The 16,304-nt window shown below is 43.8% G+C and overlaps 1 protein-coding gene across 4 annotated transcripts in view; it reads left to right on the top strand.

Annotated features, from left to right (window-relative positions):
* The first annotated feature begins 335 nt into the window (after positions 1-335).
* LOC104019770 (ethanolaminephosphotransferase 1) overlaps positions 336-16,304 on the top strand; it is a 60,016-nt gene continuing 44,047 nt past the window's right edge. The window contains exon 1 of one of the 4 annotated variants that reach the window (XM_087753793.1): positions 336-449. In XM_087753793.1, the coding sequence (XP_087609919.1) occupies positions 393-449 (57 nt within the window). In that variant the 5' untranslated portion in view covers positions 336-392. Of the gene's footprint in view, positions 450-5,502; positions 5,551-14,155; positions 14,209-16,304 lie in introns of those variants that run through there. The other 3 variants (XM_087753818.1, XM_087753807.1, XM_087753798.1) reach the window with 3 other exon arrangements.

The raw sequence follows: 16,304 nt of genomic DNA on the forward strand, positions 1-16,304 counted from the left end.
CGGCTCACGGCTCGCTGCGACCGCCGGCCGCCCCCGCACCGAGCGCCGCCGGGAAGCCAAGGGTTTGTAGACGGCGCTAACGGCGGGCGGCCTCCGCGGCCGGCGGAGCGCGGGGGAACGCCTGGGCCCGCCGGCGTGGGCGGCCGGCAGCCGCCCGGGGGGGAGGCCACCGCCGGCGCCGCGCACCCAGCCCCGCGGGGCACCCCCGCCGCCCCGGGAGGGGAGGGAGGGGAGGGAGAGCCCCCGCGGGCCCCGGCAGCGGCGGGCAGGCCCCGGCCCGAGGGGCGCGGCCGGGGAGCCGCCCTCCGCCCGCCCCCGGCCCCGCCGCCGCCTGCCTCCCGCCCTCCCTGCGGCGCGGCGCGGCGCGACGCGGCGCGGAGCACGGCGGGGCGATGTGGCGGTGGCGGTATGTCAGCGGCCGGCAGCTGGACGGCTTCCGCCGGTACAAGGTAACGGCCAGGCCCGGGGCGGGCGGCCCCCGCCGCGGCTGCTTCTCCCGCTTTGGCGTGCGGGCGCTCCGGGCGCTGTTCCGCGCCGCGCTGCCGCCGCTGAGCGCCCGGCTCTGCTCTGCCCGCGGCCCCGGCCGTCCCTCCGCCGTCCCTCCGCCGCTGGAGGGTCCGCCGGGCTCCTGCCTCAGACATACGGCGTGGTTTTTGGGGTTGTCCTGTGCAGGGACGGGAGGCGGACTCGATGGTGCTTGTGGGTCCCGTCCAGCTCGGGATGTTGCGTGGTTCTACCTGTGCCCGCTCGGTCAGCGTGCAGCCGCAGGCAGGGGGTCCTTTACCTGGCCGGGGTCCGGCTCAAATCGAGCGAGTACGAGGATGGGAACGGGGTGTTTACGAAGTGGCAGGTCTCGGTGGAAAGAAAGTTAACTGGGTTTTAAGTGAGTAGCGACATCTTTAAAAGCCCTGCACGTTTTAAAGAAACGTAGGCTGGGTGTAAGTCAGTATTTCTGTAAGAGAGTGGGCGCCGACGGTGCTTGTCTGGCTCTGTGCAAATTCTTCGTACGCAGGAATGCTTTGGCTTTGAAACATAAATAAGAAAGCCAGGAAAAAAAGCTTACTTTAAATAATGTGAACTAAACCTCATGTTTGCAAATAACAGGCTTGCAGAATTCAAATGAATGGGTGGATCATTAGATATTTTAATTTACCAACGCTGCGTTGCAGAGATTTGAGATACCTGGGTTTTGTTCCCAGAACATTGCAGGTGCGTTGCAGGGGATTATCCAAATTTGCTTTAGTTGAGGTGCAGGTGTCTGAGCTGAGCCGTGCCACCCCGTTCACACACCCTCACCCCGCTCCCCCTTACAAGCGTGGGGTACACGCCAGCTTCCACCAGCACAGCACCCAACCTTTTATTTTATGTTCGGTTTCCCAAAGCCGCCCCTGCCCCGCGCTCCCCGTGCTTCTTGCCTTCTTGCTCTTACCACGGGCCCTCCCAGCCTGGCCTCCAGCCGGGGTGCTGAGCTTCTCCCAGCTCCTACCAACCCTTCCCTGGGCCAGGACTTCTGCCTGCCCGCTGCAGGGTGCGTGATGGTGGAGTAACTGTGGTTTCAAGAGCCTTCTCCAGGTCACTCACCAGGAACTTGTTAGGCACAGCAGGTTGTTCAGATGTACCAACCTGTTTGTGTGTCTCCAGCGTGAGTGGGATATAACACGCTGCAGGCTGCATCTGGCTGCTGGGCATAAGTTGCACAGGCCTGTGCTTGAACAGTGGAGCTACAGTCTTGACTGAGATCACCAGAGGAAAAATAAAAAGCTATTTTTAGCATAAACAGACACTGTTATTTAAGTAACTTTCCTAAAATATTTGAGTTTGTACTACAAATACGAGGAACACTTGTATTACATTCTTCTTTATCACTTCAATGAAAGTAGCTGCAAAAAAATGCAGATGGGGAAGAATCAAAATAGGATTTTTTTAAAACTTGTAATCATTGTGTACTGCTTATGAATTACAGGGCAAATGATTACCAAACGACAGAATCGCATATCAAAACATTTCAGTTGAGTATATTGAAATTAATTTGGTTCCTTGGGAGCATTGCAAAGGCCAGAAAATATGTTAGGTAGGTTTTTTAACTCTAGGAATCAGCCAACGCACTTGAGAAGTATCTGTTCAACTATGTTCTGGAAAACTATGGTAAGTACAGGTTTTAGGCAGGTGAAAACAAATAGTCAGCTCTCTGTTATCTGAGGTGACTCGGGACTGGGAGATCCTGGAAATAAATGAATAAATCCAAGTGACACAGGTTACACCCAGAGAAATACAGCTGCGTGGGGTATCTGCACCATCTTCCTGGTGCTGCAGGTTGCAGGAGGACGTGGCAGGTGATGGCAGGTCTGCCCATTCCTGAAGTGTTGCTCACTATGTGTTGAAGTCCTCCAAAAATGCAAAAGGAGTGCGGCAAGGAGACACTAATCACTGCCACGATCTCCTCCCCGCCTTCTTACCTCACCTTCCCATGCCCGGGGCTGCTACCACAACCACAGCTTTGTTCTCACCACCTCCCAGGCCTGAGGCGTGCTCTTCAACCTCTTATTGCCCTCTGGCTGCCATCCCTTCCGTTCTCCCCTTCAGCCCAGGGCCTCACCTCATCCTGCTCCTCCAGCTTCCCAGCCCCGCTGAGGAGATTGCTGCCGCCTGTGCTGCCAGGTCAACAGGACTGGCGCTAAACTCGGACTACTGTGCCAAGCAGACACGAGTTACCTCTTTTTACATCCACCTGGCTATCTCTGTGTTTGCTGGTGGGCCCAGCTCTAGAGTATAGTGGAGGGGGACACGGGTTGGCCTTGTGAAAAGCTAGGTAATCTGTGGAAGGATTTATTAGCACACGTTCAATATTAAGCTAAAATAATGTATTGCTTCCAGACCTGAAGCGTGGCTAGGAGACTAGGTAGAGGCACCCATCTCTCCATTGTGCATCACATTGCAGCGTTATATTTGCACTGGTATCAGTGGCTTAATACGCTCTGCGCTTTGCACAATTTATCTGCTGAGCTGATCCAGGGGCTGATCATAACGCAGCTTAAAAGAGTAATTTGTGTTATCAACTCTGTTTCGTAATGGTAAATTTGGCCTGAAAAAAATACTGTTCAATTTTCAAAATTTTCACACAGCTGAACTCATTTCTCTGCCATGAATGCCGCAATTGTATGTCTCAGCCACTGTCTGTCTCCTGTTCGCAGTTGGAGGAGGGCCTTGGCAACAAAACCACCGCAGTTCTTTGCAAAGGGGATGGCAGACCTGACGAATGCAAAGACTTCAGAACCCTTTAACATCGTCAGGTCCGTGTACGTTATGCTTTTGAAGCAAGTTTTCCCCAATTACCAAGCTTTGGTTTACATCACAGAGTGACCCCAGAGCACACAAAATGCATTCCCTTTGAATGAACCTAAACCAGATGTACTAGGAACACACAAGTACATCCAGTACATTCAGTCTGTGGTATCATACTGGACCCGGTTCAGTGTAAGACCTTCTGAAATCCTTATAGCATGGACATCATGTCCTTAGGGCTAGCTATTTCACTTTACAAATGCATTCCCATTTGTTCTGCATGTTAATGGAGATTCAGAGATGGTTTTCCTTTTTCCGCTTAAAAGCGCACAGAGAACAGGCGGAGATGTGTCGATGAGACAGTTCAGACACAACCCTGGGTATTGCTGCTGTGATAATTCTGCCGCCTTCTTGGCTGCGGGGCAGATGGGCAGGTACTGATTTCAGGACAGTTGTGTGCTCGGGTGATTTGCTGCAACTATAGAGCAGAATAAGCTGGTACTTGGATTTTGTGCTGTTCCCTAGGATCTGGAGTGACACAGCCAAAATGCTACAACCAATTGCAACTGTAGCACTCAGGTCATGTCATTCTGACTTTTATATTCTTGTTATCAGCATTTTGCAATTCTAGAGGAACACCCACAGAATTACACAGCTGCCTTTTTCTGCCCGTTTGGGTTTCTGTTGGAAACAAGCAGTTCTGAGACAGCCAGGTGATGAGTACAAATAAAAACAGAATTTGGTTCTTTACTCTTATCCTCCTCTTCTCATCAGAATACGATAATGTTAATGATGAGCTCCTGTTGCCATTGCCTCTTCTCATCACTGCGATCTTAGGATTTCCCTTGCAAGTCTTCCTTGAATCGGCTTTTCTACAGCACCTATGCGCTGAGGTTTTCCAAGCCAGGAAACTTTGACACCTTATCCTCTTTCAGAATAAAAGACATCTAAGGACAAACTATAGAGGCTTGACTCAAAGAATAGGCATTGGAAAATATGGTGTAAAAAATCAGAGACACCATTAAAAATTAAGGTCTAAGGTCCGACATTTTCATCTTGGTATGTCCACACTGTTTCTGTCCTCTAAGCCATTTCTTACAGGGTAACTCCCTGTGCAGAGGAGGGGGGGCAGTAAATGATGTATATGTGGTTTCATTTCAGTGAGACTTCTGATACTGTCCCACATTCTCATAAGTAGAGTAGATAGAGGTAAGTAAGATGAAATCAGTGTAAAATGGAAACACATTACTCTAAAGAGTAATTTTTAGTTCTCTGTCGAAGTAGGAGGTTCTATCAAATGGGATCCTACCTACAGAGCTGTCTCTCTGTCCCAGCTCTGTTGCTGTTCAATACTTTCATTAATTAACAGAAGGGAGATTACTCCTGTAAAATTTTCATGTGATACTAAAGCACTTTGAAAAATAGGCTTATGATTTAAAATGTTCTTGAAAAAGGGATATAATGGCCAGAAATCAATATGAAGAAATTCAGTAAACAAGGTACAATGCTTAGGGGAAAGAAAATCAACATTTCAAATGTAAAATAAGAGACAACAGACTGCAGAAAAGATACCTGGGGATCAGTGTGTTAGTAATGTTGTAGCTGTTATAATAAAGAGAAAAAAGCTGTTACGTGTGAGGTGTCATAGATATGTCAAAGGGGTTACACGTACTGCTGTAGCTGATGTACTGATCAGGTATCAGCTGGAATAACGTGTCCTGCTTACTTTGGCACACAGTTTAGGATCCACAGGGTGGCATTAGGAATGTTAAGAGGCTTAGAAAAGATGAACTGTCAGGAACAGTCTGAGTACTGTGGGAGTAAGAGCATAACAGCCAGTTAGTTTTCATGCATGCCAATTTAAAGAAAGACAATATGTAAGTTTTGGCTGCACGAAGAGAAATTTAAGGTGGATGCTATGTCAGTCTTGTGTCGATAAGGGTATTTAAGCACTGGAACAGGTACTAGGGGGAATTGTGCAGTTGTTTTATCAGTCTTAAGAAATGATACGATTTCTCTCAGGGAAGATCTAAAAACCTAGTGCTGAGTGTTAATGACCAGTTGCTTACACCTTTTTTAGCAAAGTTTTGAATAATGTGTTCCTTTTTATTCTGCTGACATGGTCGTTTATCGCAAGGATTCGGAAGCCAGTGCCTCGTTACCTCATGGTAACTTGATCTGCTTCCTCAATCTCCTAAACATGATCCTGCATCAGGTGGACACGCTGGACTAGAAGACCTCTCAAGTTACATCCCAGCCCTCACTTTGGTAGGTTAGAGAAACAAGATCAGACATATGATGATCACGTTTCAAGGCTTGATTGTTTCTCTCATACTGACTCATACCAAAAGATCAAAGTGTGTTGAGTATAATCTAGAGGATTACCTTCTGGAAGTTCAGGACAGGTCCAGTGTGGAAAAATACCAGACTGGATTTCTGTTAAGTCTTTATGCATTTCCAAGGCTACCTGTGTAACTATGAGATTTAGAAACATAACAGGTTTTGCTCACATTGATTGAACAGGAGTTTTGCTTTCGACTCTGGTAGCACAAGGATTTTACATGATTTTGAAAATTTAGGACAGGAGACTTTCATTTGCGTATTTATCTGGAACTTCTTAGGAGACAGTTAATACCGTTCATGATTGTGCATGGACAATTTGATGTATGTTGAGTACAGTGTTTACTATACAGTGTTTTTACCGATGGTATTTTTATTTTTTTTCCTAAATTTTAATTCCAAATATTATTTAAAAACAGTTATAATCATTTTTATCTGCTGTAGTTAGTTTTTGCAAATGACCTCAGTTTAATAAAGCCCTTGAATATTTCAGGCAGTGAAAACTAACATTTTCCACCTTCCATAAAACTGGTGAGTCAACAGCCCGCTGTTATACAAATAAAATCTTGCAGTGTTCTTCATATTACTTTGATGGATTGGAAGACTGGAGGTGTAATTAAAAGTTGTTGAATAATATGTGAAATAAACCAAGTCATTCATTACTCTTACATTTTCTGTCACTGTATTCATGTGTAGAAGAGTCGTGGGCCAACTGAATTACATGATTCTGAAAGCCCGTCTTCGTGTGCACACCATTTCTTATTCCTCATCTGTTCTAATGGTAGCTGACATAATGTAGCATTTCAAGAGCTCTGTAATCATTATTTTCCTTCTACATATCATATGCTAATGCTAATGAGCCAACAACATAACGAAATCACATCACAGAGACGCTGCATTTGATATTACTTGCCGCGGGACTTTTTGCCCAATGATGGTGTAATTGTGCATGTTTTTGAGTGCCATGTTACGCCCATGAATTTACAAAGGTTCATTAGATCACTTTTGGGACAAGTACACTGGATATAAAGAGTTGTATGCCTTGTTGAGTCTCATAAAAGTGGAAATACCAACCACATAATTTCATTTTTTTGCTTTATCAAAAGGTGTTAGTGTTCTGAAATGCTTATTGGATTTCTGTGTGTAGGGTCTGCATATATACACGTTTATGTACTCACATGTATTTATTTTTTATTCATCTGTGTTTTAATAGAAGACTAATTGCAAAGATGTATCTGTGATTTGGATGTGGATTATTTGTTATAAATCTAGGGGAACCATTCTTGTAAGGGTTGTTTTGTAAAGGGAAGAATTGGGGTTTTGCATCTTTCTGTGAAATATCTCCTCTTTGCACGTCGGGATACTAGATCATGCAACTGTTTAGTCTATGTGGTACAGAACCCGTTTAGCATCCCTCATGAAAACTGCAACCCACTTTTAATCGGTCTGCCCTTTTGGGCCTAGAGCAGTTTCTTTGGGTTCCCCAGAGATTTTGGTACGCACTCTGGCAGAGCTCCAGCTGTGTGGGAATTCGGTCTACTGTTTGATCTTGAAAGGGCTGCTGGCGCCTCTGAAAACACACGTTTGTACACACACACACAGACATGTGGCACAGAATCTTACTGTCTTTTTCTTTACCAATGGTAGAAGACAAATCTACACAAAAAATACATAGAAATCAACTTCCTCGCCATGCTAGAGCATCTTTGAATAGGGATGGTTAAGGATCTTTTTGTGCAGTTCCTTGAGAGTGTGCAGGTCTTGCTTCTTAGCAGGGTTTGTACTCTTGCCAATCTGGGCCAGCCTCTAGCTTTGTTCCTTTAGAGCAACAAATGGGCATCAGCCTTCTATTATCCCTTGCCCAATATTTAATCGTGTTTCTGTGTTCTTTTCCATCATTTTGGTTTCACGGTTAAGTGTTTGGAGGTGTCCCATTAAACAGAGCCTTTTCCTGAAAACAAGTTAGTCAGCAGCTTTAATATAACTATTGTTGATTCAAAAATGGTTGCTGACTTCCAATGTTATCCCGTCTCCGCCTCTCCCTGGTCTGGGTGCTTACAGTCCTGTCAGTAAAGAATTAGATCTATCTAGTCTCACACAGAGAGCAAGAACCTAACTCTTGGGGCCAGCATGTTATGACTTTTTGCCCCAAAATGCACTTCTCTCTCAATTGTAGTGTGTCTCTGATGTCTGTCATAGATCCCACATTTCAAGCATAGCTGCTCTGCAGATCTGCGATCCATCAGTCCCTGACTCCTGGCAAACGGGATTGTGGCAGGCAGGGAGCTGGACAGGAGCCCTCAGCGTGCCCTGGCAGCAAAGGTTAACAGCATCCTGGGTTGTATTAACAGTAGCACGGCCCATTAAGTAAGGGCGAAGTAATTTTCCTCCTTTACTAGGCCACATGTAGAATATTGTGTCCAGTTTTGGGTCCCCAGTACAAGAAAGACATCAACAAACTGGAGCAAGTTCAGCGGAGGCCACCAGAGTAGTTGGGGCTAGAGCACTTGTCCTGTGAGGAGATGCTGAGGGACTGGGGCTTGTTTGGCCTGGAGATGAGACAGCTTCAGGGCACCTAGCAGCAGCCCCTCAGTACCTATGGGGAAGTCCTTGAGAAGATGAAGACAGGCTCTTTATAACGGTGTGCGGTGGGAAGACAACAGACAACAGGCACAAGCTGCGACAAGACAACTTCACGCTGGATGTAAGGAGAAAATTTTCCTCGGGAGCACAGTGAGGCAGTGGCACAGGTTGCCCAGGGAGGTTGTGCAGTCCCCATCCTTGGAGCTTTTCAAGACCCAGCTGGATAAAGCACCAAGCACCTGGTCTGAGCTCCTGGCTGAGCCTACTTTGAGAAGGAGGTAGGACTAGAGACCTGCTGAGGTCCCTTCTGACCTGAATTATCCTGTGATCCTAACCCATGATTCTGTGATCTTGAGGGACGACACTGCTCTGCAACCAAGGGGATGTGCCATTAGCAGGCATGGCTCCTTAAGAGCAGCCTGTCCTGACCCACAACTCCATGTGCCCCGTGACCTCACGGACACGGGTTCATACAAAACCTCCGTTCAGTGACAGGATGTGGCGTGTGGCCCAATGCGTGTGTCAGGATTCCTGACATTTACAAAGAAGCATCCCCAGGACAGCAGTTTACATAATAACAACTTCCTGATGACTTAGTAATACCAACCAGAATTGTTGAGTTGTCCAAACCATCCTATTGGGTTTCGAGTATTTTACTAGGAATAGTTTAAGATGGAAGGAAAATTTAACCCTGTTTCCTAGCTGTAGGTATGCACAGACTAATGGAACTGAAGGGGGCAAAGTCAGGAGGGAGACAACCGCTCAGGAGCCCATCTCGGGCAGCCTCTTCCCTCGCAGTGCAGCTGCATCCAGCCCTAGTACTGACAGCGCAACCGTTGGGTAATAAGAGTCCACAACCTCAGACCCCCAAAGAGACAAGCATTTGCATCTGAGGATGCAATTACATGCCTACCACCACCTACTCTTTTCCAGGCTAAATTACAAACCTTCTTCTTTAGTTTCTACTTGTACATTATATGCTTCAGCCCTAGATGTCTTAGAGGCTTATGACCCCTGGACTTAGGTATTGGTGACCTAATAAAAAAAAATATATATATATGGATGGGGGAAAAAGGCAGGGTAGTCCAAACCATTTAAACAATAGGAGATACTAAATCCAAGCCATTATTTATGAATAATTAACTAAATGATGATATAACATAAGGTAATTTTATTATTAGAAATAGCAGGACTGTGTTTTGGGAATACATCAGCACTTTTAAACTGCTGAACATTTGGAATTCATTTGGCACCCACAATGTTGTATAGCTCTGTTGTTGGTTTATAGTGTACTTCTCTTCTTTCCCTTTGTGAAGCTTTTGTTAAAAACCAAGACTGTGTCCCATAACATCTACAAATCTGTAAAAATGTATATAAAGTAGAATTAAAGCCCACATGTTTAATATATTCTAGGAATCTGAAAGGTGGATGGAAAATTGTTACCAACTGTGTCAGTATTTCATATTTTCTTTAATTTTTATGTGGTTCCAGAAGTGTAAGATACCACAGAAGGAAAGTTCATGTTGCATGTCGAAAGTTCAACTTGCCCAGAAGCGAGAGTTCCCACCGAGCTCTCTTAAATAGTGACTGGTTCATGCCCTGGATTGGGAAGATCATCTTGCAGCCTTCAAAACCACAAAAAACTCGTCTAATGCAAAAACGAATATTCCTCGCCCAATCCATCCTCATTCCTCCTATCTCCTGTCCCGTCAGCTGCAAGAGAGAGGTATTGTGAAATTGCATAATCAGAGAGGCGATGTGATAAAAGAAGCCGCAGGAAGGTATTGGTAGCTGTCAGGGTGCCGTGATGGCTGGGGGCAGCGGGGGCAGCAGGGCAGGGCCTGGCAGCCCATCCTGTCCCACCAGCAGAGGCTCAGCCAAAAGCTCCCAGGGACCAGGGCTGGGACCCGGCTGCTGCCCTCAGCACCCGGGAGCCTCTGCCCAGGAAGGGGCCACCCGTGCTGCGCTGGCCCTGGGAGGGATAGCTGGGTCATACACGGTAGACAATAAAACCTCATCACTTGCTTAAATCTTTTTTTCTTTTATTTCAAAGGTAAGCTGTGGAACATCAATTTTTTTAAAGCTTTTCTATCAGCAGATCCCTCAAAATTTTCCATCCGAGATGGAGGTTCCTGTGTATTAAGTATAGGCCAAATGACGACAAACTTGCGTTTATGCATGCTGGAGAAGTGATCGGTCCAGGTGGCATTGTGGAAATATATCATCGTGCAAAGGTTGTGGAAAACCATGCTGCAGAGTTATTATTTTCAATAGATCACTTGTTTAAATACCATAATTTTGCCTATTTGAATTTGATGGATTGATTCTCAGCTGGTTTAGGCTGTCTTCTACTATCTTCATGAAAAGTTAATTTAGGAGGAGGAGAAAATGATTTGTTTCCCCCCCTCCCCTTTTCATTCATTTTGAACAGATGTAAATGACTACAGGTTCAAAGCTCATTTAAAATTTTGACAACACTTTAAAAGTTTGGTAACACTTTGAACCAGGTTTAGAGTGAGGGAACAAGATAATTTATGTGGAATAAGGTGTGGGGGGAACTTACTGCATTTCAGCTGCTCTCATTTTGATGCTTCCCCCACAGAATATATGAAGTACCTTATCCTTTTACATTTAGGCAGAGGTTACCTCAGTTCATCAAATACTCATCACGAGGTGGTGACGTGCACAGGTACATCTGCTGTGGTGCATTGCGAAGCAGACACTTGGTTATCTTGTAGTAACTTCTTTACATGTTCTCACCCTTTTCCATCATTTGCTCTTTTGCCAGGTATTGTTCACTGATAGATAGAGATTTTTTTTTGCATGGGTAACACAAATACAATGAACACTTGACCTAAGAGGGGGTTCCCCAAGCCTGCAGGACCATTGAGTTGTTAGAACGTCAGCACATACGTACAGCTGGGGCTCTTCACAGAATCATAGAATCATTAAGGTTGGAAAAGACCCTTAAGATCATCGAGTCCAACCGTTAACCTAGCACTGCCAAGTCCTCCACTCAACCATGTCCTCGAGCCCCACGTCTACCCTTCTTTTAAATACCTCCGGGGATGGAGACTCAATCACTTCCCTGGGCAGCCTGTTCCAATGCCTGACTACCCTTTCGGTGAAGAAGTATTTCCTAATATCCAACCTAAACTTCCCCTGGCGCAGCTTGAGGCCATATCTTCCATACTGGTGCCTGAGCTGGTTGAGTTTGCTTGCAGGAAAAGGGCAGTTATCACAGTATTTGTGTTCTTCATCTAAGTCTTTACGTCATCGTTAGATGGTTCTCATCTTTTCCTTGTGGGAACAGCTAGTATATTCTTCCATAACAGGCATCTAACTTCACATGAAATATTAGAGGGATCACAGAACCATATATTCAAAATACTGCAACCTAAACCGTGATTAATATCTGATATATAGCTGTTTCACACATCAGTTTCTCTGGGAAAGAAGCTTTTCAGCCTTTACATTTTTAATAGGCTTCTTTATTTCCTTTTGTAAAAGTGAACTCAAGTATAAAGTTGAGCTAATAGGGGCAGACTTTATTTCAATAAACTGGTATTGCTTATACTTGAATTATGTATATAAATATGACACTTCTAACAATATGGTGGCTGTATCCTTTGCTATATACTCTTAGGGTGAATCACAGCCCACCTGTGCTTCACTCTTCCAGCGTATACAATGGAGGAGATAAATCCTGTGCTGATTCATGAAGTTAATGAAAAATTAAAATTCATGCTGATGTCTGGGCAGGAGTGTGAAGTGTTGCAAATTTGTTGCTACAAATATGAAATTAAAACCTATGGAGTCATTTTGCTGCCAGCAATTCAAATGTAAACAATTCACAACAGTTTTACGCTGTATCTCTGAATGGATATGACTGTATGGCACAGTTCGGTGTTACCTGGAATAAGGTAATGGAAGTCCAGAAAAGGAATAGTCTGTTAGCATAAGGACCAGCTTGAGTTAAAATAACTATCTCCCGGCAGTTAATGCAACTACATTTCTTGCAACTTGCTTTCTCTCCTGGCTCTGAAGGTTGTGTGGACATGCTTTATATTCTTCTCTTCATTGTAGCCATTCCAAAATTTTATTCTTGGATACCTCCACAGTGCAAGGCTGGAGAGGGCCAGGGAGCCCAGTGAAGATCCAGCCTTCTGCTCTGATTAATGGTTAGCTCACTCCCTGGTTCTTTTTCTTTCCCAGAAGGCTTCTCCAAGACAATAGCTAGGCTTTGTTTTGGAAATAGTCTGTTCTGGAGAACAGACCAACCATTTTTTGGCTTTCACTGTCATTCAGCACTCTCCCAACATGGGCATTTGGATCTTTGAACATGCATAACACAACTCTCACTTCCATGCTCGGAAAATGTGGTCTTGCTGGGTTACAACGTAGTCTCCAGATTGTTTTAGATACTTTGAACTGAAACATACTCAATGCTAATAACGTATTAGGTGTGCAGGGCCAGATAATGAGGCCCAAAACCCCTCTAGCAAGTGCTGGGAGGTGTGGATGTGACCAGTTTGCAATAAGGGGAGGTATTTCTAAACTGTGTGGATGTGAGCCAAAGGTACCGTTCCTCTTGTATTTAGCAGTGCAGACCTTGGTGACCACGAGTGCTTTTGACCCATGGGTGGGTTGGCTCTGCTTTGCCATTCCCGAACAATTGTTTCTCTTCTGTGTAGCCAGACCTTTGCTTTGGCTCATTTTTCTTTCTCTTGTTTTTCTCAATTACTTTTCTTTCCTTACTCTTACTTTTCTTACTGTTTATACCTTTTTTCCCCCTTCACATTAATCCTCTCATCGTTCCTCTTCCCTCTAACACAGCTGACCAGTACAGACTTGATGCTCTGCTGGATCTGCTGGATGGAGATTCAGATGCAGGAACACAGAGTAAAAACACATCTTAGGTCCGAGTCAACATGTATGTATGCACATGTGTCTGCTGTCTGTATTCTCATTTCTAGTGCTACTAGAAGCCATTATTAACACAGAGAGGGGTTGCAGATGGCTTTCGAGGAGATATCAGCTATTTAAAAAAAACAGCAGAAACATTTTTGAACTTGGGAGTAAGATGGAGTCGATTAATGCCATTTTTCCTGTTCCCTCACTACTGCTGTTCCCTCCGAACTATTACAACTTCTTTTAAAAATAATTAAGTTAAGCTTTCTGATTAATCCAAGCCCCCCTTCTTTGTATAAGGACAATCACAATCCCTTTTCTAGTGGAGAAAGTGTTTGCCAGGGAGTGCTTAGCGCTTGTATCAGTCTTGCACTCAAAAACCTCCAACAAGCTTATCCTCGACTTCTGTCTTTTAATGTAAGTGCCGTGAAAAGGACAGAATTAAGCAATAGCAAACGGCAGTACTTTTTTTACATCAGCTTCAGTGCACTCTTGCATTCATGTTCATTGATGGTAATGTGAGCATGTAACTCAGTAATTTGGTTTTCTGGGCAGCCATGAAGATTAAACTCCTGAGGATTTCATGGCCTTGAGGTTAGTAGCTTCTTGGGAGCAGAGCAAAGCAGAGCGTTAAGCTGTATAGCAGATTTTATTTTCCAAGTTTTATTTTTGCCATGACAGAAAACTAGCAGAATGCTTTTTCCATGGGTGTTTCCTTTGGTCTGGCTAAAACAGATTACTGATGAGCGAAGAGCAGATTTCCATTCTTCTGCACATCTCCTGAATGTTCCTTCCCTGCGCCGAGGACCATGGTTCAGCCACAGACATAGGAATGAACAGGATGAAGTGTGATGGGTCTTGAAATGTCTTTAGGTGACAGAAGCTGAATGTAATTCTAATATTTTTTTAATAAGGACTGTTTTCATTTTTGGTGCTTGAGTTTGGAACCTGTCAAGCGAACAAAAAGGTGACTGTGTCTTATGTTCGTGTCTATTATATAGATATATGCTGGAAAACTACATAATCTCTTATATTTTCCATGTAAGAAAATGGAATTTTCTCCTGCGAGCAAGTAATAGTTCTGGACAGCCAGTAAGTACTTTGGGTAGAAAGCCTCGTTTTACTGTTGTTATTTAGCTAGGATTTTGTGATTTTGTTAATGGTGTTGAAGGCTTGGGGTGGAGGGGAGAAAGAGAAGACCAAGCAGGAGTGAAGGTCACATGTTTTGACCTTTGCACATTCTTATCCAGGTATGGCTGAATTCATTGAATTTGCCAGTCAACAAATTATCACGTCCCTCACATAGTCTCTGAATACCACTTGAGGTAGGGAAATAGGCAATAGCTGCAGAGAAACTTTGGGCAGATTCCCGATTACCTGGAACCTCAATAGCGCCAATGGATACTTTGAATTGTCTTCATTTTCGGAGGATTTCCATAGTTCTCACGTGAATTAAGTACTAGCTGACTGTTCTATTGGCATAGGTATTGTATGGCTTGATAGTATTGTTATTTTTGGCATAAATATAAGCAAAGGCTATGGACAGTTCAGACTGGGGTTAGTTTGTATGCAAGCTAGACCATCAATATATCAGTCAGTTGTAATAATCAATGTTTGAAAGACACAGTATAAAATAGAGCATCTGGAGCTGCAAATACATACAGAATAGTGAAAACTTTAGTTTTACTTGCAAATTCATTTTTTCTGAGGTAATGTATTTAAGAATTCTAATATATATTCTGGCAGAAAAGCTGTTGATGACAGAATTGTCTCATGTTTTAAATAACAGGGGTGGTAGAAGCAGAAAAAAATTATACACTTAAGTGACACTTCTAATATTTTTAGAAAAAAAAATCAGTGATGTACACTTCACTAAACTGTACATTTTATTCCCTGTGGAAAGTTAGTCTGCCCGGTCTGACCAGTAGCTGATAGTGATTTCTTGGATGTTTGCCAATAAGTATTCACAACATGTAGCTGTGTTGTAATAATTTCACAAGTTTACTACATTTATTATCTGTGACTAAAACTTAACCACAACTTACAAAATAAGTAAGTAAATGCTTTGTTTTGTCCAGAAAGTAATTAAAATGTATCCTTTGTATGCAGACAGAAAAAGGAAATGTGTGGAAGAGTTCTTAAGCACTCTGTAGCCTGATATCCTCAGAAAGGTTAGATGAAAAGTCATAGACTGTGCATTCAAAACCTTGAGGCATGCTGCATTAATCTTTTGTCCTGCTTGCACTTGTCCACCGAAAGCTCTTAGCTCAGATGTGTGCAGGTTAAGTGTGTGTGTAAAAGCTTGGTGAATGGGGATACTGAAACTGAGATTAATCTTGCCAGACTTCAGTCACCTAAAAGGTAACTCAGTTTAAGACAAGTGTCTAGGCTCCTTTGATAATTAATGACTTGAAACAGGTACTTCCAGACTGCAATCTCATCCAAAGGGTAGTTGGCTAAGAGAGGTCGATAAATTAACTATAGAGAGAACAATTAGCTGTTAGCTGAAGTTAAGTGAAATGAAAGCCTCTCTGTCGTCAGCTCTTCTGCGTGTGAACAGCTTCGACGCGTTGTGGTCTAACACATCTCTATCTTATTCCCATTGTCTGCCCACGATGTTTGCACAGTGCTGTATATAGATATATCTGAATCTTTATGTGAGTCATATGCATCATGCTAACAACATAAGCCATATATGTACTTTCAAAGTCCAAGAATTTCTGAAAGAATTACGTGTGCCACCCCAACCATGGCTAATTTCTCCCACAGTGGACCCACCAGGGCTCAAGAACATGGTTGTGAGTGATATTATCAGTTAAGATCCTTCTTCTACAGATTGTTCTGAGTCTGTGTCCTGCAATCTCAAGGCAGGATAAAACTTGATACTGTCCTCTGAGGAGAAAGCAGACAACAGCAATTCGGGGTGGGCTCAGATTTCTGAAATACTTTGTTTGCAAAAGATACAGACATGTACTTATTGGCATTTATAAAACATATATAATATTTTCACAAGTCTGTCCAATAGGGAAATTTTATTGTGGTAATGAATTGCGCTATTTTAGAGCTTATTTTTATAATAACATCGCCTTACATTAATTAGCATAGTGCAAATGCAACTGTTTTACTATGTCAAAAGCTGTGTATCTCTGCAAGATAATATTCCACTTATGACCATATTCTGTATGCAC

Source organism: Nipponia nippon, unplaced genomic scaffold (assembly GCF_047370975.1).
Source record: "Nipponia nippon isolate SJK-2023a ecotype South Korea unplaced genomic scaffold, ASM4737097v1 scaffold_1, whole genome shotgun sequence".
In the NCBI taxonomy this organism is placed as follows: domain Eukaryota; kingdom Metazoa; phylum Chordata; class Aves; order Pelecaniformes; family Threskiornithidae; genus Nipponia; species Nipponia nippon.